This window comes from Curcuma longa, chromosome 14 (assembly GCF_044706935.1).
Source record: "Curcuma longa cultivar G26 ecotype Majalengka, Jawa Barat chromosome 14, ITB_CL_G26_1.1, whole genome shotgun sequence".
In the NCBI taxonomy this organism is placed as follows: domain Eukaryota; kingdom Viridiplantae; phylum Streptophyta; class Magnoliopsida; order Zingiberales; family Zingiberaceae; genus Curcuma; species Curcuma longa.
In genome coordinates, this window is record NC_133874.1 from 1,743,802 (window position 1) to 1,771,059 (window position 27,258).

Here is a 27,258-nt window from a genome sequence, read left to right on the forward strand (position 1 = left end):
TTAGATTGTAATTTAAATGGATCAAGTTGAAGATTTTAAATTTAGATTATGGTTTAGACAAATCAAGCTCACTAATTCATTGAATTTTCTCTTTTAATTTTAAATTTTGAAAGAAAAAAAATAAATTTTTTCAATCCGCAGATCAACTCATATAGGTCACGAACCTAAGCAGATCGATCCATCTAAATTTATCTTAAAATAGGTTGATAAAATTTTAATCTAACTTATTTAAATTGTTTAATAAAATAGATCAATTTGATCGACTTAATCCAAATTTACAGCCCTAGATATACCTACAATTTTGCATAAAAGCGAAATAAAGAAAGTGAACATAAGCGACCAGAGAGAAAGAGAGCGGTTCCGCCATGGCCGTCGCCGCTAATGTTTCCGCTTCCCACACCGTCTTCATCTACGGCACTCTGATGGCTGACGAGGTTGTGCAGGCACTGCTCAAGCGCGTCCCTCCCTCCTCCTCCGCTGTCCTCAACCACTAGTACCTATCTCTATTCCCCCTTCCTCCTCTCCTCGATCTGTTGTTTGATTGCGCTCCTACTGTTCTCGTCTCTTTGTTGGATTAGATCTCAATCTGGTTTGTCGACGACCAATCGCAGTTTTACTTACGCGTTCCGTTCCGACAAATTCGGAGTGTGTGGGGTTTCCTGTGGATTTAAGACATTTTTGTGTCTTTGAATTGTTTTCCCCTTGGAATTATTAAATATATAGCCGCTACTTGTTGTGTTAATTTAAATCACCACTCCAACCAATTACTGTTGTCATTGGATTAGCCTGATGCCGACAAAGGGTCATATCACCGATGATATCGTATCAATTTTTAACCATGCAAACTGTTTCTGAAGTATATCCACTTCTTGACCATGCGAACTGAAGATCAAATGCTCGATAATGGTTTAAATCTATATTTCTTGCTTCTATTGTTCGAGTATGTGGCAACCAATTCGAATTTTAATCATGTAGCCACAGGTACAGCATAAAGGGGCGTGTTTATCCTGCAATTCTGCCCGTAGAAACTAAGAAGGTGATCGGCAAGGTGTGTTGTTTTGCCAAATTTATCAAATATCTGAAAGGTTATTTATTCCCCGAGTAGATTTCATGATTTGAAATCAACTGAATGGTCATTGGCTCTTAGCCTTGTTTATTATGGACAAATAATGCAATATTAAACCTAGATTGTTTCTACATCTCTTACTCATTATCTTGATGTACTTGTTTCTCTTGTAAAATGATATATGAATTGGTTGGACCCCAAGTCCCAACTCAAAAGGAGAAAATTAAAACTAAGAAACCATCACTTTGTGAAAAGACAAATTCATCCTCATTATGTTGCCTCACTGAAAAGGCATTTATAGCTTGTTTGGTAGTGCATACCTATTATTTTGGAACTGTATCTACTTCCAACACTTTTTCTAATGCCATTGTTTTGAAAAACATAAATTGGGAATTAATATTCCAACATCCCATGAGACCATGTTTGAAAATCTCATTAGAATTTATCGATTGCATGTATTTGTGAATTATATACAAGTCATAGAACTAAAGTAACTTTATAAGTTAATACCAAATATAACCATATGATAAAATTCCAAACATGAGACATCGAATTCTGGACTATTTTCCACTTAAATTAGAAGTATAAGAATTGGAATTGCAATTCTTAGTAACTCTTGATGAATATGGAATAAGATTTTTCCAATAGGAGTAGATAGTGAACAAACTAGTGATTACAAATTGCAGATCTAGATAGCCTTACAAAAGGAAATATCAACATAAGATAATATGCCAAAATTAGACAAACAACTATAGAAATACGAACAACTAAAATGGACAAGGGTCGAATCTCGGCGAAGCCAAGTCAATGCCCTCCTCCGTCGTGGTCAACTGTAGCTTCCTGATTTACCTCCTCACAGATGGTCATGGGGTCAATCGTGTGGAACCGCTGGGGTGGCGGATTCCACCTTTTTGCTGAAACGAACAACTAAAATGGAAGTTTTTGATGAGGACCTTAGAAATGTCAGAATCAACAAGATATATTAAATTGCATCTCTTGTATTTATGAGGGTGTGAAGGTGAAAGCAATAAATTTGGGAAGACTAATATTCTTTAACATACTCTTGCTAGGCAAAATACTTACTTATCAAAGCTTGCGTAAGAATTGTTATAGGAACCCTTTCTCGTATATTTTTTTAATCATTTTACTTTGATTTTATTAAGAATAATCTTGAAAAGATACAAAGAACTTCTCCACTGCTAGGCTCAAAATTTTCAAGTCACAACTATTGGAGGCAGTTCGTGAGCAGGGAAGAAGTGGATGCCAAGCACTTATTGACATAACATCTAGTAAGCATCCAAAATATCAATGACTACCCAAAATATAATAATCAACTATTTGGGTTCAATCATTATAAAAGTATAAAAAAGTGATTATTTTGGAGGGGCAATTTCTGTTTGTTGATTAAGGCATAGTTTTCCTGGGTATCTAACTATATATATTTTTATCTCCTCCTCATATACCCTATTTTCATCTGATCATTATTCCTATATGATTCATGGAAATATTCTGTGGAACTAATGGTTTATATGTCTGATACACTTTGGATCATGGCTTATAGATCTTTGAACTACTTTATATAGGTCCTTTTTGGCATTACGGATGTGGAGTTGGATGTCCTGGATGCATTTGAAGATGTTGAATATGAAAGGAGAGTTGTTGAAGTTTCTTTGCTAGTATGTGTTTTTGATACATTATCTCAATATCTGCAATTTTCCCAGTATTCAAGTAAAAGTTTCAATTAAGTGGGGCATCTCTTTATATGTAGGTAACAAACAGTTTAATTGTACCATAAAGAAACTCAGTTGATTTTACCTCAAATGTTTCAAATGTTGCAACCTATGCCCTCCATGTCCTTTTGGCTCTAATGGCCTATATCACCACAACCATCTTATATCTTTTCTATGTCACCTTCCATGAAGATACAATACACCTCTCTTTTATTTTTTTTCCTTTAGGTTTTCTTGAAGAACCCTAAGTATTCTTTTTTGGCCTGGGTTCTGAAGTTGTATATCGCCTCGGTCATTATTATTATCATCCTTAAAGACTAATGACATTATTTTTCTTCATGTTATCACTCCAAGAGTTTGATCTGTTGATTTGTTATCATCTTCCTATTTATCTGCATGAGATTATGATCATCGAAATACATGTGATGTTGTCTAAAAAAATGATATATTTATGCTAAGCAAGGATAGAAATGAGCAAGGGCTAAGCAGAGCATGAATTTAACTTTTCATCCCTTCTCCACACAAACTAGGGAAGAAAGGTTATGAACTAAAATCTTCTTTTTCTCATCCCTGTCACATGATACATATTACGACAAGATGAGAATGGACAAGGAAACAAAAACTGCAAAAACTACTAGAAATTTATGAAAATTATTCTCAAGCATTTAAGCAAATTACTAATATATACAAACAAATTCATTATCTATTAAAATTATTTTGATTTGTGCAAGGTAGTTAGAGCCTTGTAGGAAATGTAATTAGTTTTGCTTGAAAATACTTCTTCTATCTCAATTACTATCTCCAAGAATGATGAATTGGTGTTGGTTTAGGACAAGACAGAGAAACTACTTGCTAATGCATATGTATGGTCTGACAAGAATGATCCAAACTTGTATGGTGAGTGGGATTTTGAGGTGAGCTCTCTTTTCTTTGGCATTTACACTACGTTGAATTGGCAAACATGCTAATTATTTGCAAACAAATATACATGTATGCATGTTTGATAACTTGTCTACCTTTACTCTTCCTAAAAACTACTTTTATTGAAAGGGAAAATATATTATGCATATTTGATAACTTGTCTACCTTTACTCTTCCTAAAAACTACTTTTATTGAAAGGGAAATGTGAGGTTCCATGTTGATTCCACTAATTCTTCCTTTCTGTAACAGATGTTTTGTATACAACAAGAAGCATCTGTTTTTAGTATTATCAAAGAGCTTTAGGATTCTGATTTGGAGTGGAGAGGCTAACAATAATATATGCAATTTTTTACATTAAGTTAGATCTACATTATGCTAGATGTATCCAAGTTTACAATACAAAGCATTATAAGTTTAGGTTTGTTATTTGCGACCAAAGTAGATTCCCTCTAGGATAATCCACTTGAGAGGTTATTTTCTTTGTTGAGGTTCTCATGCTAGTGATTTCCCATGGATTGTAGATTTGTCACCGCATAATCAAAGGTGATAATGACTTGCCATAAAAAAGGAGCAATATTGTGACGAGCTAACCATGCCTTTCATCTAGTCATATATGAGCAATGGCTTTGGGTTTTTTGAGTTGTCACTTACAAGTGTGTGCAAAGCAAGTTTTGTGCTTTTTTTTTTGTCATTGACACCTGGTTGTATATGGATTAAATGTTGTCTTCCTAACGTTGTTGACCATTTGATGAGAGCAAACAATTGGGACTGATTATTGGTTGTGTAAGAAGCTTAAGCAATCAATAATTAGTGCTATAATACTCGAAGAAAGGTCACAACAAGTAACAAGGAAAGAGAATAACAAGGAAAGAGTGACAACATCTTATACAAATCTCTAGCCCTCCCCTTGATTAGAAATTTGCAGTGGTTAGATTTCCTCAAACTCTAAAATTTAAAATTTCCTACTTATTCCCACCGTATTCTCCTATACCATGTAGTATTCAACTCTTGGCAAGTTATCAACAACTTCCTTTTGGTTGTTCTCTTCAATGAGTAAGAAATGTTAAGATTAGTGATGGGGCTAGAGTGGGGTTAGACCTAAAAAATGTAAAAATTGGCTACTCTTGCAAAATACAAGAGTCAAATAAAGTTAGCATTTAAAAGTTTTTGTGTATGTAAACAAAAGAGACATGTTGTGGAAACAAAATATGTGAACACGAATACAATAAACAATGATAAGTGAAGATATTTAATATGGGTTGGACAACCTTGTCCCAATCTACGACCTACTGACCCATTAAATGAGTCACTCCTTGTAAATCCCCGTAAAAGAAATCTCCTTCACCTTGTACAACAAGCTTTCTTTTATAAAGTGAAAAACATTTTAAAGCACGAAAGAAAACTAAAAGAAAAAAAAACATTTTGCAAGAGCTTGAAGTCTATATGATCTTAAGCTCTTTGGTTTTATCGAGAGAACTTAGGGACTATAAAAGAGAATAAAAATGGGTATTTTGAAATTTATGGCATTGTTATTGAGGTCTCCTTTGTTTTTTAGGAATAACTTCCCTAGATTGCATTCTAGGTCCAATATTTCTAAATATGTATGTTCTAGTGTTATAATCATATGGCAGTGCTAGAATCTTTTAGACATTCTTTTGTGACCCAAATCTATCCTATACAATTAGGTGTCTGCTTTCCTACCATGTTAAATTTTCTAGAATCATTTGCGATTTGCCTCATGTTCTTTGATTTTCAAACTTATCATCTCATGCATACCTAGGATTAGTTGATACTAGTTTTAGCTTTTTTAAGAAGTTATAAATACTTGGTCAATTTTTGAGATTCTTCTACTTGGAAAGACAAGTCATCCAATACTTTGTGTAAACTAGATTTTGTTACCTTCTTAAAGACTTTCCTAGACCCTCTTGATCTGAGCTTTCCTCTTTGATCTTTGCCTTATGTGCTTGATGAGGTGTTGTCTGCTGGTTCTCCTTTCTTTTCTTTCTTTGCATGAGAACATTATGTTTTGTAGTTTCCCTTTTCCTTGCATCTAAAGAATATTCTATGATCTTTATTTTTAGTCATTGTCTCAGTAGTTAAGGTCAAAGGAGCTTAAGGAGTGATGATGCTTAATGTTGGAATCTAATTCTCCAAGGGCTTGAATGATTTGATGTGGAAGTAATCGATGAATCTTTGATCTTCTTGACTTTCTTCAAATTATGATTCTTGATTTATTTCCATTCCTTCCACATCTTGTGCTAGAGAAGGATTTTGTGGAGGTTGACCACTTTGTTCCACATCTCTTTTGTATATAGTTTTCAATTCTACATAAGATTTTGTTAGGCAAAATATCAACTACCATTTTCTTTACCGTTTCACTTGCTTTAAATCTCTTGATTTGTGCACCTGACTATTTTCCTTTCTTAAGTGTTTTCCCTCCCTCATCCTTCAAATCCATTGATTGATGCTATGAACATTTCTAAGTTTATAAAAATACTATTTCATCTTCATCTTCTAGATATCAAAGTCAACTGCATTATCATTTACACGTGAGATTCATAAGTCTGCTTTCTCCAAGATGATTATTCCTTGAGAAAAGGAGTCCTGCTCTAATATCAAATGTATTGGATCACTCTTTTCTAATCTGGAGACCTTGACTCTAATGGCAAATGTTAACTACTATTGCAAAATATGAGGTTCAAATAAAGTTAGTGTTTAAACTGCAGTTTTTCAATTTACCTCCTCATATATGGTCGTGGAGCCGACCGTGTAGCAAACACAGAACAAGCGATTCAAATAAAGTTAGCAAACACAAACAAATATACAGCAGAAATAAAATATATAAACACAAATATAATAAACAATGCTAAGTCAGGATATTTAACTTGGTTTAAATAACTTTATCCTACATGGTTTACCGACTTCATTATGTGAGTCACTCCTCAAAAATCTATCATATACAAAAAATCTTTCTTTTGTAAAAATGAAAACAATTTAAAGCACGGAAGAAAATTGAAAAAAAAAAAGGAAACCTTGTAAGTGCTTGAAGACTGTATGATCTTAAGCTCTTGGGGTTTCAATGAAAGCATTTAGGGACTACAAAAGAGAATAGAAATAAGTACTTTGAGATTTATTGTGTTGTTATTAACTTTTGCTCATCTATAGTATTCAAATTGAGCATGGAAAAACTTCATACGGTTATTCTGTTTGAGTTCAATCAACTAAATGTTCTCCAACCGAATTAAATGTTGTCACATAAGCCTTATCTATCAACAGTAGTCTTCCAATCAACTTAACACATGTTCAGTTGACTCAAATCCATTGTAGTCAACTTAACTCATTTCAATCGACTCAACTCAATAAGATTGCAAGCAAGCTTATTTGTAAACAAATAGTATCTCCAATTGTCCTTGTAATCGACTCAACATCTTCTAGTTGACTCAATTGGTTGCTACAACAAACTTATTCATCTGATGAATATTTTTTCAGGTAACTCAGATCAAACAAAGAGCAACTTGTTTCCAACAGCCAATTGCCTAATTGACTCAAATCACTTAAGTCGACTAATCTTACTTTCAATTGACCCAAAGTCGAAATAGAACCCTTTCTTTTTGTGAGCAGGTTGCTTACACATGACTACCTAATTGATAGTCGAGATGAAGCTAAATCTGCTCAAGAATCTCAATGCTACTTGAGATCAAGCTCATTCATTGACTGACTCATAACACTTGTTTTTTGGTTAAGTACACGCTTAGGTAAACTTCCATCCGAAAACAAACTCAAGATTATATTTCCTCATATTTGCTCAAGCTCAAATTTCTTCAAATCTTCAATATCATTGATGCTTCTCACCCTCAAGTCCACCTTGCTCTAAGCATGTAAGCCATTGAACCAGCATCTCACTTATCTTTATGACCACAATTCAACACTTATCAAGGCACGAAGCCTGCCAATCCAAGACACCTATTAAGCTCATGATCAACCTTAACCTCATGAGCATCTTGCCATATGACCTTTTGGATTTGTATACCACCTACTGAACATTTGGTCAACTTTAACCTCTTTAGATTTTTACCAAGTTTTTGGACTTCTCTATTTGTCAAATATTTGATCAACCTTGACCTCTGTTGACTTATCCCAATACCTCTTTGGAGTTTTCTATATGCTAAGTCCCCATTTACAATTTTAGGATAGACTTTCTTACGCATAGTAGATTTACATTTTACCACTTTTGATAGACTTCCTCTATTCAAGTGTCAAAAGTTTAAGGCTCTTTAAATTTTGACCTGTGCCCATTAACAAATTAAATAAAAGTGGACCTAAGGTCTTCCCTCATGTCGCAACATTTGCAATTCTTTAAATTTGCTCAATGATGATTGTTTTAGCTTTATCATTTTGCTGTACAGTTGATCCTTGAAGTATGTTGGAGAGGATTTTTTTTTGTCATTTTGTTTTATTTTGAACCAAAGTGTGATGTAGAAATTGTGGATGAAGCTGGTTGTTTCGCTAGACTTTTGGATGTGGTCTGTGCCAACTCTTGTTGCACAGGAAGATGTGTAACGAGATGTGTGGAGGAATTGGTTCCACCAACTCCTACAGGAGCAATCGGTGGGGAGACCTTCATGCTTGGAGGCTACTTAGTGTGAAATTTAGAGCAAGCTACAGAAAGTTGTGGTTTGAGGAATCTATGAAAGCAATCAGTAGGCATCTGTAGGCAGCTAAGCAACGTGCAACCTTAGAATCATTTGAGAACGTTAGATGAGATATCGATCTCAATTCAGAGAAGAGGCAAAGATCTACCTATAGAATAAACCCCTCTAGGTGAAGGTTATTGTTATTGGTGATACCACTTTGTTGTGCTGAAGCTCACATGACCGTAGAAAGATCAGGGTCACTTCTGTAGGAAGCACGTGACGAGCAGACCTTGGTTGAGAGCATAGCTGGAAATGGATGTTAAGCAGAGAAGGAATTAGGATGTAGCGGTTGAGCAGGATATGAAATTGAATACCAAACCGTAAATGTAGAAATCAAATTGTAAATGTAGAACCAAGTTTTATTTGATTCCAGATTCATGTTTAAATAAAAAAAACATAGCAGTCTTGGTGTTGATCTGGAAAATAAAATAAAGGACCATCAATATTGATAGCTGTAGGGCATGAATCTCTCCGGATCCTCCAGAGTTGGATAAGACTTACGAGGAGATTTGTACAAAATGCACTCAGGTGTTAGGCAAAACGCCTAGATGATTGTTCCGGCTAGATATCTCATATGGTCAAATCATCAGTCAAGAAAATACCACTTCAATCGACATAGATCCCGCCGGTGAGAAGAACCTGAGGAAGTAGAGAACTGAACGAGCGGATTAGCAAGGCGCCGGGGATTCTCAGCAGACCATTCCGACGCTCAAGTCAATAAAGAGAAGTAGTGAAATGGAAAAGAAACAGTATTCGAAGTATATGGAATTTCAAAGAGATTTTTCATAAGAGGAGTTTATATACTCACTGAAGGGGACATTTCTGCTGACATGGGAGCAGACTGTGGTGGTATCTGAGGGGACAGGTTCTGCGCATTGCTGACAAGTGAACTAATAGGGCAGCATCTAAGGGGTAGGGTCTGCAAACCTCATAACCGCCCCATGTCTCGATCGTGCGAATATTCTTATCTTTTAGCGCCTCCAGAAGGATCTAAGGGACCAGGTCTGACAACCTAGTAGCTACTCTTATCCTGTGGCAAGGCTCGCACGCTTGCTTGTCCTGCCATTCAGTTGCCCTTTAGTGGGGAGGTACCAGAGAGGGGTCGAGCTGGAGTTGAATAAAGTGATCGGGTTCGTTGAGTCGGAGCCAGTCAAGGCCGAGAACGAGACTGAGTAGCCAAGCTGATCGAGGCCGAGAGCAAGACTGAGCGGCCGAGCTGGCCGAGGCCAAGGGTAGGACTGAGCGATCGAGTTGGTCGAGACCGAGAGCAAGATTGAGCGGCCGAGCTGACCGAGAATAAGACGGAGTGGCTGAGTCGATTGCACGCATACTGACTAAGACAAGGGGGTTGGGTGATCAAGTCAGTTGCTGAATAACCAAGACGAGTGAGTCAGGCGGCCAAATGATCGAGTCAGTTGCTGAGTAGCCGAGACGAGTGAGTCAAACGACCGAGTGGCGAGATAATGGAGCGTACAACCGAATGACCGAGACGTAGGATCGGATGGTCGAGATAATTGAACGTATGACCGAGTCGGCCGAGGGCTTTCTAAGACCGGACCGAGTGAAATTGCAGATTGGGTCAGTCAAATGTGATTTAACCATTGATCTATTGACTTGCCAGGTCAGATCGATTATTGACCCACTTCGCCACGTCAGGCTAACAAAGACCCATCGTATCAATGATGATTAGTCTTTAGGTTGGTGGAGTTAGTACCAGACAATTTGTTGAAAGTTTGAACAATACCAATGCATGTCTTATTCATTCAACCTACGTCCATATGAAACACATTGATTTGCTTACATGTTTTCCAGTTGCCTTTCTGACACAGCTACATTGTAACTTCCCACTGAAAGACTACATTTTCGCTGACATTCTTTTCTGTTGTGCTTCTCAGGAATGGAAGCGATTGCACAAGGAGGGTTTTCTCTCAATGACATTGGGGTTTATGGATGAAATTGCGCAAACTGATTCAAAGACTAGGGTTGCTACATATGAATCATACTTTCAAAGTTGAAATATGCACCAACTATTACTTTGATCGATGCTGGCTGGGCTGTTTGCTTCTGTATCTAGTCATTCTTATTCAAGAAGTTAAGGTTAAATTGCAGAAATAAATTAATAAACTAATTCTGCATGGTAAACTAATTGATGATATTACATCAACTATGTAGACATAATTGCGATGCCATGCAAATGATTGTTTATTGGTACCACAGCAGTGTTTTCATGGAATATTGAACATTTTGCTAGAGCAATGACTTGCTTTGAAACAAGAAAGACTGCTGGATAGGCATACTACATGATGAAACTTACAGTTAGTTTGGGTTTTGATGATGATGCACTAACCTTTTGTAGGATATACCTTCTCAAGCTGGACGTCCAAATCAACCATGATTTCTATACATTTTACAGAATTCCGTCACCATTCAGGAAGGGACTAGGTATTCTTCGGTATTCTTTCTTCCTAACCACTAGATAGCTCTTTAGGCCAAGTGTAATCAACAGGTGGGCACAATAAGTTACAATTAGATTGAAAACATAAGCAGCATCAATACAATAAATTAGCTCGTTTCTCCAGTTTTCTAAGGAGATGCTACACATTTACAAACTTGAAAACTCTGGAAACTTGTCCCCATTCTATGAGTAGAACTATAACTTAACTACGTAACATACCTGAATCATCAGAAGACTGAGGCTTCTGATAAAATCCTAGCAATTGCCTCCTCTTCAAGTTCTATTCTTCATCAGAAGAAAAAAAAAAGGATGGATGGTGTCGTCCATGTGGCTACCTGTGCTTTTTATGAATCAACCTTGCAAACCAACGGCTTAGAATGGATTTCAGAAGTATGAGATCATCCATCATAACATTTTTTTTTCTCAGACAAACTTCATTGTGGGAAAGGGAAATGATTTTGGATTATGGGGGCTCAAATCAGGTTCACTGCATGACCATCTGTCGCTCAAAATGTTCATATGACCCAGCAGACGGATTGCCTGAGTTCTGATCACATTGGCCCCTCCAGGCATTTCCATCATCTGAACTGCTGCATGCTTGATTTGGGAGGTTGTTTCCCAAATCAACATCCAGGCTCATTTGTTGGACTTCTTGTGGAGACAGTATTTTGATGTGCCGAACACAGTTCACAAACTCCCTGCACATTTGTAGTAAAGCTTGGATAATAAGTAAACAAAATATATTTGCAAAGTATTATATCAAATTATCCCCATTAAATCAATATGCATTTGAATTTGCTATTTTTCCTTTTTATTTTATTTTGCTCTCTAGAGATAGACTGACTAGAGCAGCTTTTGTACAATGTCAGTGTGGAGAAACTAATTAGTCAAATTGACAAGATTTAACTGAGTCTTGGAGTCTTCTAAATGCTTTAATACTTACCAACACGAGCAAAACATTGCAAATTTCAGTAAAGATTTTGTAACAATTAACTCATATTGTTACTTCTAGAAAACATAAATATAATCCTTAGTAATCCTATATCATAATAGTGCGAGAAATTTCTAGGTCCTGTATTTGGTTTTCAATATTATGGTATTCTAAAGAATACAGGAATATTCCTCATGCCTAAAAGTCATATGTAAAGTGTTCAAGTCATGTTATAACTTACTCCCATGGATCATCCCCGACAAGTAGAACGTCGTTCTCATGATCTACATAAACAAGTTTCCAGCCGATTCTCTGACGATCTTCAAGCTGTCCCTCTATGCTGAACATCCGTGCAAGTTCATGTTTTAGCTCATCATATCCTGAATAACGTGTGATATCTATTGATCTGCCAACAGCTCCTCGCTTGTAGACCTACAAACAATATCACATGTATATTAGAAAAACAGTACGGCTAATGCATAAACTAGCAGTTTAGAAGTAGATTCAACATGGTGGATTATTTCAGCTAATATCAAAAAATTGGGCCATTCTACATCCATCAGTAGACAAGTTTCAGCACAATTTCTAAACCCATCTAAACTACCATTTGCATTAAATTTCCATGGTACTACAGTATATACAACGAGCTGTAAAAGGTTATGAGTTTGGACTAAGCAACTTTCACCTTCCCTTCATGGTGATCAAACCAAAATTAAGTTCAGATAAGATTTTTCATATAGAAAAGCAATCCAGTTCATCTTTCATGCGTATTTTCACAAAGTGATGCTTGAAGAAGTCGAATATACCTTGGTGTATGTGCGCTTACGTTGAAGTTGCGGCGGCGGTGGTGGAGCCCAGGAGTTTAAAAACCCATTTTCACTAATAGTTGAATCAATTGAATTAAATGCCACATCTGGAACTCCAAATGATTGTGAAACCATTGATGATGATAGCTCTTGTTGAGCATCTTTTGTGGTGTTGTAACTGGCAACGATATCACTAGGGATGTGATTCTGATACTTTTCAGAGTCAATGCTGTTAACCATCAAAGCATCAGAAGTGAAAGGTATTCCCAACGTGCCATCAATGTTAACTCCAAAAAGTACATTGTTCCTGGGGTCTGTACTAGGAACATCACTCTCTGGTGGTGCATCTCTGAGCACTGGCGGTTGATTAAAATTTGAGAGAGGGAAGACTTGATTTAAGGATCCATTAGTCTGAGACAGGCATACAGAAGTTGCTGACGAGGTTGTGTCTAAGTAATCCATTTGCGCTGTGTTGCTTACATAAGTTTGAGGTGCTACAACACCCTGATGTTGCACCTTGGAAATTGGGATCGACGGCTTTACATTATGCACAATTTTTGGAAGTTCCTTGGGCATATTTGTATTTGCTGCTGGAGCTGAGTTTTGATTAAGCATTGTAGCAAGTGTCTGAGATGCCTTCTCTGTTGACAATTGGTTGCATTGTACATGTTTATTTAGAGCTAAATGGGGAAGAATAGCTACATTGTTTGTTGATGGTGATGTGGAGCATGATGGGACATCATCTGTAAGCCCTGATTGTGCTCCACCAGCACCAATCAAAGAATTTCCCACTGCCGGTATAAGATTTGCAGCTTGGTTAGCAGGAAGGATAGCTGCAGGCAATTCGCCCAGTAGAACTTCCTGCTGCTGAGATTTTTGCTGCAACTGGTCTTGGGATGACTGTGGCAGCCTCACAGACTGTGAAGCAACCTTTGGACATTGTTCAGAGTTGATTGATTGCTGAAATAGAGAATTAAGATTTGATAACTGCTGTGATACATCTGGGAGAGTTTTCTGGTACTCCTGACTTTGGGGGAGTTGAGATGATTGCATTCTCGGCTGTGAAAAATGTGGATGCTGCTGCTGTTGGAGTTTCTGTAGCAACTGCAACTGAATCTGTTGGTCAGATAATTGTTGATTTACATGGCTGGGGAGTTTAACAGGCATCATGCCTTGTGATTGCTGGTATTGCTGCTGAAGTAGTAATTGCTGCTGTTGTTGTTGCTGCTGCTGCTGCTGTTGTTGCTGTTGCTGTTGCTGTTGCTGTTGCAGCTGAAGCTGCTGATGCTGTTGTTGTTGCTGCTGCTGCTGGAGCAATTTATGAGTATTTTGTTGTTGATTTTGTGGCATGCTGGCCTGTAATAGCTGATTGTTACGAATTATCGCTTGCTGCCGTTGCTGTTGTTGCTGTTGCACTTGAGACTGGACCAGTAGTTGTGTCTGTATGACATTGTTCTGAGTCTGGTTCAGTGGTAATGCTTGGTTGACTATCTGCTGCTTCTGCTGCATTGCTAAATCTTGCAATTGCTGTGGAGGTCTACTAGCAGCACCCACTTGGCTCACTGGAATTGAGACCTTAGTTAGTTCATCAACTTGCTGGCCTGGTTGAGATAATCTACTAGAATGAAACTGTATGTTATTTTGCTGCAACATTTGAGCTTGCAATCCCAACTGCCTAGAAAGATCAGTTGCGCCAAGGTTTTGCATAGGTCCAGATAGAGAACGCAAATGTTCCGGTTGTAAAGTTTGGTTAGCTAATGAAGGATTCTGTTGCATGTTCATCCACTGAGCCAAACTTAAACCTGGCATTACAGTGCTCTGAGTTTGAGAATCCTGTATGCAGATTTCCTCTCCAAGCCAAGGCATTGCCCTCTTAAAAAGATTTTCCATTTCTGATGATTCATCATCTGCAACATCGACATAACCAATTCAAAAAAGACAATTTCCCAATAAAAAAGTTGCTTGCACAATACAACCAATCTGTGACTATCGCCATAGTGCTACCCACTATTTAGGTAACCTGAGTTTCAAATTACAGTTATAGCTGGTTCTCGGGCAGTTACTGATGAAATCTAGATTCATTAAGTTACAAGTTTAAACTTTAAAAATTCTTATTTAAGAGCATCCAGCTTGTTTTATATTAATTTGGACAAGCGGTGTGAGAGAAGCAACAGCATAAGATAAGAATATTTGCCACACAAGGATCTAAAATTCTAAATCCACTCTAAGTATGCATTGTGTAAAGATAATACAATAGGTACCTGGCATTCCTGGTTGCCTAGGTCGTTTTCTGAAAAATGGAGGAGGACAGATGAAGAATGGTGCTATAACAGGCTCAATTTCCCATATTGAGACCCGGTTTCGCCTCTCACCAGCTGCAGACTCATCCCATCCGACCTGTCAAGAAAGAAAAAGAATATTAACGAAAAGGAAATTATAAACCAGAAAATATTAAATTATGAACTAATGGCAAACGGACAATCTAAAAAATCATATGGCTCATTGATAGAAGACCAACCTGCAGATTACGCCATTGTGAGTTTTTCCATCTCACAGGATCCAAATCACTAATACCAGTAATTGTGCCCATGTACCTGCAGAATTTCTCAGCAAATTTAATTTTCTCATGAGGTCTTCAAAGAACAAATTAAACTTCTCATGCCACTTGGAAACACAAATGCTACAAATTCCAGGAATTTAATTTCAATAAGAAATCAGTTATTTAGTCTGGTACTTGTGGAAAAACACAAGGTCTCAACTAGACTTAATACTTTGTGCTGCACATGGTATACTTTACTGTACTATGATGTTTATGTGAACAACAGATTACTAGTATCTGCTGGTATTTTTAATTTAAAAAACTTTAATATAAAAATATAGCAGTTTTTATTTTAAGTATTTTTGTTTTATCTTAGAGGGGAACATCGTTGAAGAAGTAACCTTAAATCAATGTAACCTTAAGTCAATATAGGCCCATTTGCTATGTGCAAGAGGAGGAATTCTAAGGCCTCTGTGCACCAACAAAAACTCTTAATCAGCATCCATCAAATGGGGAAAGAAAAAAAATGGGCACACCAATTTGAGATGTTCATTCTTTATATCAGCCCAATCTTTTTGTTGAGAAGCCTGAAGGAGGTTAAAAGCCACGTAACAAATGGCATGCATAAGGTCGTCATGAAAAGGGCCAATGACCAAGTGGGCAATATCCACAGCACACTGTTGAACAAGCCATTGGCAACATCAGGGAGGGACAAGCACAGTGCACCCAGGGATGATTGAATGCTTAGGTGCACATTGGCAAAAATCTCTACAGGTCAACAACTATGGCTAAATCTGAGCAAACAGGACACTTAAGGCTCCTTGTTCTTCATGAAGTTGTTAACGAGCCTGTCCAACTTCAGCAATAGCAAGCTTTTTGGTCATGTCTTGCAAAATCATCTAGTTTTTTTTTATGATGTTTGTCAAGTCCATGACCTACACGAGAGCTTCAACTTCGTTACTCTAGAGACAATAGTGTTATATATAAAGGGTGAGGTTTCAGTGTATGTGTTGCCTCTGAAACACTTCATGCAAAGGTAGATGATGGAATGATACACAAACTTAGTGGGTCCACCTCAATTGTAGCAAAAAGTAGAATCCACCACCCTAGCAGTCCCACACGGTCGACCCCACGACTATCTGTGAGAAGGTAAATCGAGAAGTTGTAGTTGACCACTGTGGAGGAGAACATTTTCTCGGCTTCGCTGAGATTCGACCCTTATCCATTGTAGCAATATCTACCCACATTAGCAAACTCAACCTTACCTCAGGGGCTAGTGGGTCCACCTCAAGATAGGGTGATGAGTGGCCTAGTAAGGTTGTTATCAAAGGCATATTCATGCAAAAAGGTAGATCTATAGGCAATTTTACTAACTAGAATATAAGTAATAAACTTATTTTGATGCGCTATAATGCATTATACATGTAATTCTCATTTGTACCAAATTATATATTATTTAATGGCTCAATAAATATTTGCAAATTACATTAAATTCTCATGGTAATTAACCAAATTTAACCAATTACTGTTGATAACTTGACACTACAATTAATCTAATGAAAAAGCAAGGTGGTTACACATAAAACTCTCCATGCAAACTTTCAATATCATTGAATTATCAAATTTCTTCAGATGGATAAGTATATACGGGATAAAGGTTTAATTGTTCTTGTTGTACAAGTATATGCGGCAAATTTAGCACATAAGCAATTACCTCTCATTTATTCAATTATTTTTAATGTACTTATAAATTTAGTAGTTACAACATGTGCATAGATGAGATCCTATTCAACGCACGCGCACACGCACACGGACACACGCGCACACACACACACGCACACGCACACACAATAATGTTCATAGTTGTACCATAACATTCATAACATTTATCTTTCTAGAATTTTTCCATATTACTATATGTCAAAAGTGTGAACATTTATCTTTATCGCCCTACCTAATGGAGTGAAAAGAGAAATTACCTAGTTAGAGGCAAAGATAGACTAAATTACTATCTTGAAACCCTTTTGAATCAAAAGGCTAAAAGCCATGCTTTTGAAGCTAATAATTATTTAAGATCTTATATTCGTCGATGGATATTTGTCCACAAGAGGGATCTTCTTACATTGGTGAACTTGGAAGATGATAACACGCAAGCCAACCCAAAGATTACATTTAGCAAATTATTAGAAAGCACTTTGTCAAGGTTGGAGTTCAAGATTAAATGATCCTCTGCCTCATTCCTAAGGTGACTCAATGCAAAAGTTTCCCTGGCATGTGACTCTATACATCACTTAAAGGTTCTCCTATTCCTATATACCTGTGGATAACTATGACTAGGACTAGGAGCTAGATACTCCCAAGTATGATCACAAAAATCAAGGCATAATAACACAGCCATCAATGCTCCAACATGCATTATATGTTCTTGTATGTATAATTTAGCTAAAGTCAGATCAAAAAGATTATGTATCTTTTGTTAGAACGTTTCTGTCAGAAGGTGTATACTAAATGAAAGTTTAAGCTTGCCCCGCCACTTTAGATCACATTATATAAAAATTGGGCAACATTTTATTTATTAATCTATTAATTTTGAATTCTTTTGTGGATGACTATTGATGTCAAAAGTTAAAAAATATATAACAGTTTTTATTATAATTATTTTTAATTTCAAACTTTTATTATTAAAGGAGCAAATTTCTTAATAAGGACATAATCATACAATCGTAAATTAATGGGTGTCTGAACGACACTTATCTATAAAACAGGGGTTATTCTTTAATGTTTTAAAGTATAATCCTAATCAAGAGCTCTCTAGTGGTCTCTCCAATATGCCTTCTTTAATATTTTAAAGTATATATATATATATATATATATTGGTTTAACATTAGAAGAGTATATCAACATGGCCCAATACACTATTGTGCCGATAGAAGAAGAGAACACCAGCTATATCTTTGAGGCATTAGAGGACCAATTAAACCCACATGATTATCAAACCTTCGCCTCAGAAACATTAAACTTTGCTTGCCTTGGGATTTTGTTTCTACAAACTCATTATTATTGGCTTTCTTATTACAGTTGTTGATTAGATTCATTATTTGATATCTCTCGACCAGAATTAATCTATTGCAAAATTATCCTTATAATTAAGGAATTTTATTTTATATTATGCTGCACCAACAATATCTAGGTGTGACTAAGCTTGTTATTATTGGATGCTTTCTGTCCTCTGAGATTATGAAACTCGAACAAGACCAAGAAAGCTTGTCAGGATTGAGATCCTACCTAGGTATGTGTCAGGTTCAGATCTTAAGATCATACAATTCAACAAAAATATTTTAAAACTATATTAGACATTTAGAATTTATCAAATGCATTGACTTTCAATGTACATAATAAATTGTTAAGGTATTCCATCTTTAGTATATCAAGTAATAACTTTTATAAGATGAAAATAACAATAGTTAAAGTAATAATTAAAAAGATTCTTCTACTTGGGAGTAAAAAATATATATAATTGAAAACTTTTTCAAATTATATGGAATGAAAAAATTGTGCTATAGTAAATGTCATCATTATTAAATGCTACATAGGAACGGTAAATAGGAATAGGATTGGATTGTAGGTTCGTAAGACATTAGCCCAATTCAAGTTCTACTTGGGATCTGAATCATTTAGGTCAATTTTAGATTGTAGGATTGAAAGATCTAAGGTCTGGATCGCAGAAATATTGACTACCATGAGACCAAGTATCATTATTTTACTTCAACGATAGAAATTCACCTAATGCACTAAGGAACTCTCCCTGCACAACCTGTCTGACTGCTTTGACACCCTTATGAAGCATCATTGCACAACATCACAACACTTATATGATTAATACAATAAGTTCTTACCTTCTTGTTCCTAATTCTTCAGTTTCAAACATCATACGGAAGCGCATACCAAGGGATATTTGGTTGCTGTATACTGCCTTCTGGTATTTTGCAAAAGGAACAACAAACTCTGAAGGACTGGCCCTGCAAATCAACACCAATTTTGTTACAGCTGCATCTGATAAAATCATCAAATAAAGTCATTGCATGAACAATCAATTATCATTGTCAGATGGATATGCATTTGAATCTTGAGTATACAAAATAATGTACCTTGGATTGTAGAATACAGTGAATGGACTGTGGTTTGCAGCAGCATGGGCAGCCGCTGCAAGAATGCCTATGTGCATGCTATCAGTTGAAAGAACTGATGAAGATATGTTAGTAGGTTGCCTGTTAGCACGCCTAATGCCTAAAAGAAGTTGTTGCTTTTGATCCCTGCACACGAGAACAATGAGGGAGATACAAATTAGTTTGTCTACAATATAAATCCTTCAGTATGCATTTGTTGTCAATTACAGCGAAGGATGGTGGTCTTGGTATCATGTAGTGGAAAAACATGAAAGAAATGCCCACGGACCGGCACAATCACACCTCCGGTGCCGGCATGCCCCGAGGCCCCATGGAGGCATCGCCGGGCCCTCGCGACACGTCTAAAGGCGGCGGCGGACCCACGCGATGCCTCCAGATCACGTAACACCTCCGAACACATCGCATGGCAGCAAAGACGCATCGCGCAAGTGCAAAACAGGGGCAGGTAAGTTTGAACTTAAATTTAATTAAATTAATAATTTTAATCAATGATTGGGATAATTTAAATAGGCTTAATTAAAACTTAATAAAATTATTCCATTAATTTAATATATATATATTTATTTATTTAAAAAAATTATTTTTTATTTTTAAATATTTATATTAAATTTTTTATTTTTATTAATATATTTTATATTTTAAAAAATACCAAAACTATATCGACACAACATGATATAGTACCAAAACTGTATCATTTCGGTCCGGAACAGAAACCTCAGCACAGATCGAAATTTTACAGTATAAATCTTTTGGCATATATCCATTATTATTACAAATATAAATCTTTTGGCATACATCCATTGTTATTGCAAAGAAGGATTCAATAAAGTCAGTATCATATAGTGGAAAAACATGAACGAAGCATACACATTCTAGATAAAAGAGGAACCAACATGAGCATGCATTACACATAAACCACAAAACAATTTTCTGGTCTTTTATGTGATGAAACTAAATTAATGAAAAATATGAATCTCTAAATCAGTATTACCTAATAAATAAAACGGAATCACCAGCAAACAGCCTCTTCCCACTCACAAATAAGCTCCAACCAGTGGTGAGCAAGTGTCTTTTGGGTTGACCTAGATTTCAGAGAAAGAAAACCAATCTTTTGAGAATGACAAGTTCAATAAGACGCATAATTTATCCATGCTTGGTAACTCATTGAATTTGAATATCCGCGGCTAAATGCTTGTTAAAACATTAATATCTAATCTTGGAGATGTTAATCCAAAGTAACAGGATATATGTTACCAACAAAAGAGACATGAATATTGACCTAGTAGAACATGCAGCATGATTGCTTTTACGTGTCGTACCTCGATAAATATGACGGAATGTCCACTGATTATCATGCAAGTCTTTTGCTTGTAATTCTTGAGCAGGTGGCTGCATTGAGAAATCCTATGCACGAGCAAACATTGATCATCAGGAAAAAAAGCATCACTTTCAAAGATTATACACAGCTGTGTAATTCACTCACAAGTGGGGGGAAAGTTTTCTCTGCAGCACGCCGAGGCACAGAGAAACCACCATGAGTGCTTGTGTCACTTGCAGTAAGTGTTTTGCAAAAGAACTCTGTCTGGGGTTTGGTCTGTTTTAATGCAAGCTCTGATGCCTGCAATGCCTCCTTATCATACTGCATCAATGAAACAATTGAATTAGAACTTCACACAAGTATTGGAACTAATTTATGGAGGTAACTAAAGCCCATGTCAGTAGCAAAATTGTTCTTTATAATCCATCAGCGGAATAATTCTAATCTGTATTCCAATGCTTAAATTGCACTACCACACAACCTATGGATAAGGCAAAAGCAATATTTATAGTGTATATGCTAACAATGAAAATTTTTAGCAAAACAAAGAAAAACTGACTTTTATGAAACAACACTATTAAGTAAAGTTATGTATGCCAAGGAAAGAATTTTAGTAAAAAACAAGCATATTCAACGCGTTCAAACTTTAGTCAGAGAATTTTTCTTTTGCAGAAAGGATAAAATGGTATATGCCAAGCACCTCATCATCAAATTTTAAGCTTGTTATTCGTACAAGCTTGGAACAATATCAGTAGGATAACATAGACTCACAGAGTTGACTGGTTGAAGAGTCATTTGTGCATAAACTTCATCAGTTTCTGGATCAGCCTAAAGCAACATTAATAACCCAGAAAGTTATACACCATGACAGAATACAACAGTAATCAATTTGTACAAGGAGAAAAGACTTTACATGTAATGTAACATTATGAAGAAGGCATATCAGCTTTGAGGGCAGATTAGGATAGTTTGGAACATGAGCATCAATATCCTTCTGCATAGAAGCTGCAACCTGAAAAAAAGCACAAATCATTAACTTAGAACATGTAACTGCAAACATGAAACTCTTAATCATAAAATATTATGGAGCCTATCAACTTTGTTGTAGGAGATAAAATAATGTTATTATTTATTTGAATCAACTCATACTATTAAGTCCAAGCCACTCAAAGTTAAAGAAGTGAGATTGAAAAGGCATCATATCTCTTGAATCCTCTTAAGTTTAAAAATATGGAAGCAGACATCTTAGAAACTAAGAGGCCCATCCACTGGCAAGCTGAAACAAGACAGCTGGGACTGTTATTTCAGTGATTTATTTCCACGGACTATCTGGTCTTTGATAGTTAAGGTGATCTTTGAGTGAGGGGCAAGGGCTGACATAACCAATTAACATTCTATGTAAAGCAAGTATGAAAATAAATTTTAACCCCAAGGGTTAAAATTCAACCCCAAAATGAGAACCAAGTCAAAAATAAATTTTAATGCAATCATGAACACCTACCTTGAATTAATGGCTAAAGTTATGCTCAATAATTAGACACGAAATTTCACACAACTAATTATATGGTGGATAAAATATCTGCAGATTGGATAATCAAATTATTAATAAAACCTTTACTGAATTAGTAAAAATGAAATTGCAGAAAGCGATAAGACACTTTCCATTTGAAGTTAAAATTTAACTCAAGTGAATGCTTTTGCAAGATTCTTATATCGGCGATAGTGAATTGAATGTCACTTGAAGATAGGCAATAATAAAACAGACTCATATAACTACATCAGAAGCAGTAATAAAACCAATTATAAGTTCTAAAATAACTAATTGAAGAATGGCAAGGCAAATATGAAATTCACAAACGGCAAACAGAAAAAAAAACAGAGGGGGGTGGGGGATGTAGCCGTAATTGCTAGCAGAAAATAGGAAAAGATTCACACAAAGGGATGGTGTAGCATAAAGCTTAGCTAAAGCCTCCGTCCCAGAAAAGGAGGACGCTTTCCAAATCCACAGGATAGGACCAGGCGCACGTTAGCAGACGGAAAGCCAAAAGCGACCAGCGCACATAGCGCCTCGTAGGCGCCAGAAGGCGAGTGCGCGAAATTAGCAAGAACTCCTAGCCTTTTCTCATCTCTTTACCTGCTCGCTGTGCCCTTGAGGGAAGTAGACGACGAGACTCCCCACCGGAGGCAGAGATACAAGCGGTCCCGCGCAGGCGTACCACAGCTCGGGGTTTATCGTCTTCCTCTCCCCTGCTGCCTCCACCGTCAATCACCACAAGAGTCAAATTAAACTCAGCTACCACTGGCAACTACAGAGAACCCGAAACCCAACTCACCTTCGGAAGGGGCGGGAGCCGGAGCTCCGTTGGCGGCCGCCTTCATGTTTCAAACCTCGGCGACTTCCACGACCACGCAACCGTAGTTACTGGCGGTCATCCACGGGCCGCCGAAGCAGCTAAGTTCTCCATGGGGAACAGATCGAGATCGGGTGGAAGAGGAATAGCCAACGACCAGGGAATCTCGAATCGGAGCCTCGGCAGGTCGATGGCAGGGCTCCCTGTTTCCGGCGTGCTTGTCCGGTGACAAGGCGGAAGGGGGGCCGAGGAGGGAGGGGGAATCCCTGCGAGGGGAGCCGAGCTGGGAGGGTTGCGGGCACTCGAAGGGTTCGTCTCCCGACAAGGGAGAAGAAGAAGAAGACGAGATAGAGAGAGAAATTTAGAGTACAGGTATACCTTCCCGGTCCCAAGCTCACCTCTCTCCCCTATCTATTTCTTCTCGCATCTCCACTTGATAATAGACATTTTAGTCCTCCATTTATCCATTTCCCTTTTAACCCCTGGGAACGCTTTTGGCCGCATTCGAAAACGACAGCGGACGGATCGAGAGGATTTCTCTTGTACAGGGACTTTTTTGAAAAACCTGCGCACAGCCACCGACGGGTAAACGAACGACCCGGTTCCCGTCCCGACGCAAATCAGAAAACCAACCTCCCTACGTATCGCCTACAGATATAAATGGCATGTGATTGGACTTCCGCATGGGACCCACTTCCGCATCCAATACCAAGCAGGTAAAGCCGCGGCAGAAAAAGTAACGGACGGGAGGCTCGAGTAACCCAGCCTCGGAAACGATCCCTCATCTGAGATGGACCGTGGGCAGAAATCCACGTGGCAGTTCGGAACAATCACCGGCCAGGGTTTCGCGCTACACGTGTCGACGGGCGATTGAAGATGGAAGCAAAGCGCATGAGCTTTTTTGCTAGTACGCCGATGCTCGGATAATTAGCAGTATAGCTCAACTTCGTTCGCAGTTTCTTCTTAATCACGTTCGGTTAAATTCAAATCATTTGGCATTAATTTGGAATATCTTGTTTTAAGTCACGTAAATTTGACCACTAAACGCAACGCATTAAGATGCCTACGAGCCTAATTCTAGCTAATGATTGCTTGCCCGCTTGTCGCTCCCGAAGACTGTGGCAAGTGCGTAATTAGACACAAAGCGGAGGGTAAATCCAGCACAGGAATAAAGGCAGCGAAACGCCGCACGCCGACGTCCGACGCGGCCGCCATCACGTGGAGGATTAGGAATATAGCGCCGCGGATTAAACTTTTAATCCTCGAATTAAACGGTAATTAATTATGTTTTTGCCTAATGATGCAACAGCAGGGCGAGATAGATTAAATCGGTGCTGTCTGACGTGGCGCGTATTTTTCGGCGCGTGCTTTCCTCCTCGTGCGACAGCGACGGTACTGCCGACGCGTTGTCAACAGCCCCACCAACTTCGCCCCAAGAGGCTACTCGCGCTACGATTGGGGGAGAGAGGTAAGATGGGAGGTCAATTTTAGAATGAGATTAAGTAGGCTTACTTTGTAATTGTGTCCGAAGTTTTAGCTTTGGTTGCGCAATTTAATACCCAGGGGGAGGAAGGGGCGCACGAGGTGGGCCCGGGCAGCCATGTTTCTCGGGATGGTGAGGAGGTCCCACGCGTACGGCAGCGCGGTCGGTCTTGTCACCGGCCGGGTGGTCCAGGCGCTTGCCCGGACATGGAGCGAATTGGACCGGAGCGAAAGCGAGTAAGAGGGAGGTCCACGTATAACAACAAGAAGCGAGTTGAAAAAGGCATGCGATTAGTTTGACCAGTAAACAGGCAATACGGCATTATTATTGTATCGTATGAAATTTAAATGATTTTAAAATACATAATATCACTAAAAGAGTTTTATGGAGCAAACAATTATAACAAAATATAATAAATTTTAAATATTATAAGAAGATAAAGAGCTTTACGGATGAATTACAAATACATTCACAAGTGATATCACATAATTTACATAAGAAATATAAGACATGTTAAAAATGATATAAATATCAAATTAGAGGTATCCATTTATAAGTTCATTATGATTTTCATTAATTTACGCATAACATGAAGAGAAGATTAATTTTAAATTATGCATGACTTGTCAAACAAAGATGTAGATTGAAGATATTTTAATTAAATTAAAATTAAGAGAGCCAAGGATTGATTGGTGTCACCACCTAAAAGGTACGGGAAGGCAACAAATGTATCATATGTTGGGATAAGAAAAAATATATATAACTAATTGTGTGTGAGAGTGATTATGAATGTAAAATGTATAAGCACAAATGTTTAAACTTATACATGAAACTATTTAGATCGCAAATTGTAGTTAGTGTTAGGATTGTTGAAGCTAGAAGGAGGGGTGAATAAAATTTTTTCTTCTTTGGGTGTTTGGTTCTAAAAAACAGGTAAATGCAATAAAAATATAATTAGAATACAATAAACACTATGGTCGAGCATACAAGGTATTTATGTGGTTCGGTTGTTCTCGAAATCTTACTCCATGGCTCAAAAAGTCATTAGTTAAAAAGTCACTATCTTTTCTCCTTTTAATTAGTTAACTATCGAAGGTGGAAAAACTTCTAATAAGATAACAAAGGTATAAGAAAGAAAGTTTTTAGAAATGTAAGGCTTTTAATTAAGTTTTGCCTACCTAATTTATTAGCCATAAAACCTCTCTGAAGCCCTCTCTTTATAACTTTCAAATCCACTTGTTGAAATCTGATGTGTCATCTATCATTTGACTAGTTTGTATAATTAGTTGCATGCTTCACTCGATCAAACTTTTTCTATTTTTCATCCTCGGTAATAGTTGATTAATAATTTATCATCAATCGACTGATGTGCCACCATGCTCGACTAATCTCCTGAATAAAATAAATAATTCATGTCGACTGATGTGCCACCATGCTCGACTAATCTCCTGAATAAAATAAATAATTCATGTCTCCTTAATATCAGTTTACTAGTCAATTTACTACTTCACCAATCAACTAATATGGAATCTAATTGACTCTCAATCCTTAAATCAACTTAAAATTGGGGGGTTTTTTCGGTTCTACCAATTAATTAGATTTTACATCATTCATTTGGAAATCTGACTATAATCAATTTTAAAGTCGAATCCATTTGTGTTAAATTCAATCCTCACTCTCATTGCTTATATGTCACTCAACACTGATAACTCATAACTCATATTAAAATTTTATCATTTACAATTTGACTTCACCCCTCAATCATCTCCTGACATGTTACTTCGCCCCTTCAAATGCTTGTAAGCCAGGGGCGGCTCAAGCCTCCGGGTGGCCCTAGGCTAATTTTTTTTAAAAATAATTATTATTATTTAAAAAAAAAAAATTTTCATCTTTTTTTATTCGGATGATTTGAGACTGATAATCGTGGGTTTTAAAAAAATTTAAAATAAATTAAAATATTAATTTTAAAAATAATTTTTTATATAAAATTAAATTTTCTAGTTTTTTGAGATGTAAAATTATTAATTAAATTTTTATATTCATTTCATTTGTAATTTTTTTAACAGAAATCATAGCAGATATAAATCCATTTTCTCTATACTCATTCAAAAAGGAAATAAAATCTTGATCTAATACAATATAGTAATGTTCATATCTTTATATTGTAAAAATTTACTAACAGTATTAACTGCGAATAAGATTACAAGTTTACAAGTTTACAACATGAATCATTGATAAGAAAATAAGAAATTAACAGAAGCATAAAAAAAGATTGATAGGGAAATAAGGAAGACAATATCTTTAGGTTTTAAGATCATAGAAAAATATATAACAAAAGATCTTATAATTCTGATCGTTATTCCTTTACACCCCTTGTAATGATTTCGAAAATGTCTTGAGGAAAGAAAATAAACTATCAAATAAGTAAAATGTTTGAAGTTGAGCAAAATATATTATTAGGTTAATAAAGAAGGAAGGAGAGGAATATAAAGAAACTAATAAAATTAAAGTTTTAAGAATTGAGAAATATTAAATATATTGGAATCATACCAAAATCTTTATAAAATCTAATGACAATGTCAAATCTCTACAAAATCTAATGATCATACCAAATCTTTTCAAAATCTAATAAAGATATTTTAAAAATTTCTTATTATCTCAATATATATATACAATGACAAATGACTAATTATAGATGCATAAAACCAGAATGTATTATGAGATAGTAATATTGAACCTTGGTAGACGATATAGATGATAGAAAATCTTCGTCTTC

General features: G+C 36.7%; 2 protein-coding genes across 3 annotated transcripts; one reads left to right on the plus strand and one right to left on the minus strand.

Moving 5' to 3' along the window:
* The first annotated feature begins 325 nt into the window (after positions 1 to 325).
* On the plus strand, positions 326 to 10,623 carry LOC141845112 (AIG2-like protein D). Its single transcript, XM_074733160.1, has 5 exons — positions 326 to 493; positions 976 to 1,048; positions 2,650 to 2,742; positions 3,627 to 3,710; positions 10,308 to 10,623. The coding sequence occupies exons 1-5, from the start codon at positions 366 to 368 to the stop codon at positions 10,425 to 10,427; spliced, it is 498 nt and encodes a 165-aa protein (XP_074589261.1). The 5' UTR covers positions 326 to 365; the 3' UTR covers positions 10,428 to 10,623.
* A 285-nt stretch (positions 10,624 to 10,908) lies between these two features.
* LOC141845111 (auxin response factor 19-like) lies at positions 10,909 to 23,388 on the minus strand. Of its 2 annotated transcripts, none has more exons than XM_074733159.1 (14): positions 22,982 to 23,388; positions 22,783 to 22,895; positions 21,562 to 21,660; positions 21,420 to 21,476; positions 20,814 to 20,969; positions 20,650 to 20,734; positions 20,322 to 20,412; positions 19,292 to 19,456; positions 19,040 to 19,162; positions 15,123 to 15,198; positions 14,866 to 15,001; positions 12,605 to 14,511; positions 12,040 to 12,230; positions 10,909 to 11,565 (listed from the first exon to the last, which is right to left on the minus strand). In XM_074733159.1, exons 1-14 carry the CDS (start codon positions 23,025 to 23,027, stop codon positions 11,352 to 11,354), a joined length of 3,459 nt encoding a protein of 1,152 aa, XP_074589260.1. In that variant the 5' UTR covers positions 23,028 to 23,388; the 3' UTR covers positions 10,909 to 11,351. The 2 variants fall into 2 exon arrangements, with proteins under 2 accessions (XP_074589260.1, XP_074589259.1); XM_074733158.1 differs by having other exon boundaries at positions 22,783 to 22,898.
* Positions 23,389 to 27,258: the final 3,870 nt, after the last annotated feature.

What these genes read in the sequence shown, in the direction of transcription:
- LOC141845112 (XM_074733160.1), top strand. Translation starts at nt 366, where the DNA reads ATGGCCGTCGCCGCTAATGTTTCCGCTTCCCACACCGTCTTCATCTAC. An exon ending in TTGTTGAAGTTTCTTTGCTA is followed by an intron (nt 2,743 to 3,626) that starts GTATGTGTTTTT and finishes GTGTTGGTTTAG; the next exon opens with GACAAGACAGAGAAACTACT. An exon ending in ATGGTGAGTGGGATTTTGAG is followed by an intron (nt 3,711 to 10,307) that starts GTGAGCTCTCTT and finishes TGTGCTTCTCAG; the next exon opens with GAATGGAAGCGATTGCACAA.
- LOC141845111 (XM_074733158.1), bottom strand. Translation starts at nt 23,027, where the DNA reads ATGAAGGCGGCCGCCAACGGAGCTCCGGCTCCCGCCCCTTCCGAAG. An exon ending in GATTCCGTTTTATTTATTAG is followed by an intron (nt 19,457 to 20,321) that starts GTAATACTGATT and finishes TCTCGTGTGCAG; the next exon opens with GGATCAAAAGCAACAACTTC. An exon ending in CACAATGGCGTAATCTGCAG is followed by an intron (nt 15,002 to 15,122) that starts GTTGGTCTTCTA and finishes CTTTCTTGACAG; the next exon opens with GTCGGATGGGATGAGTCTGC.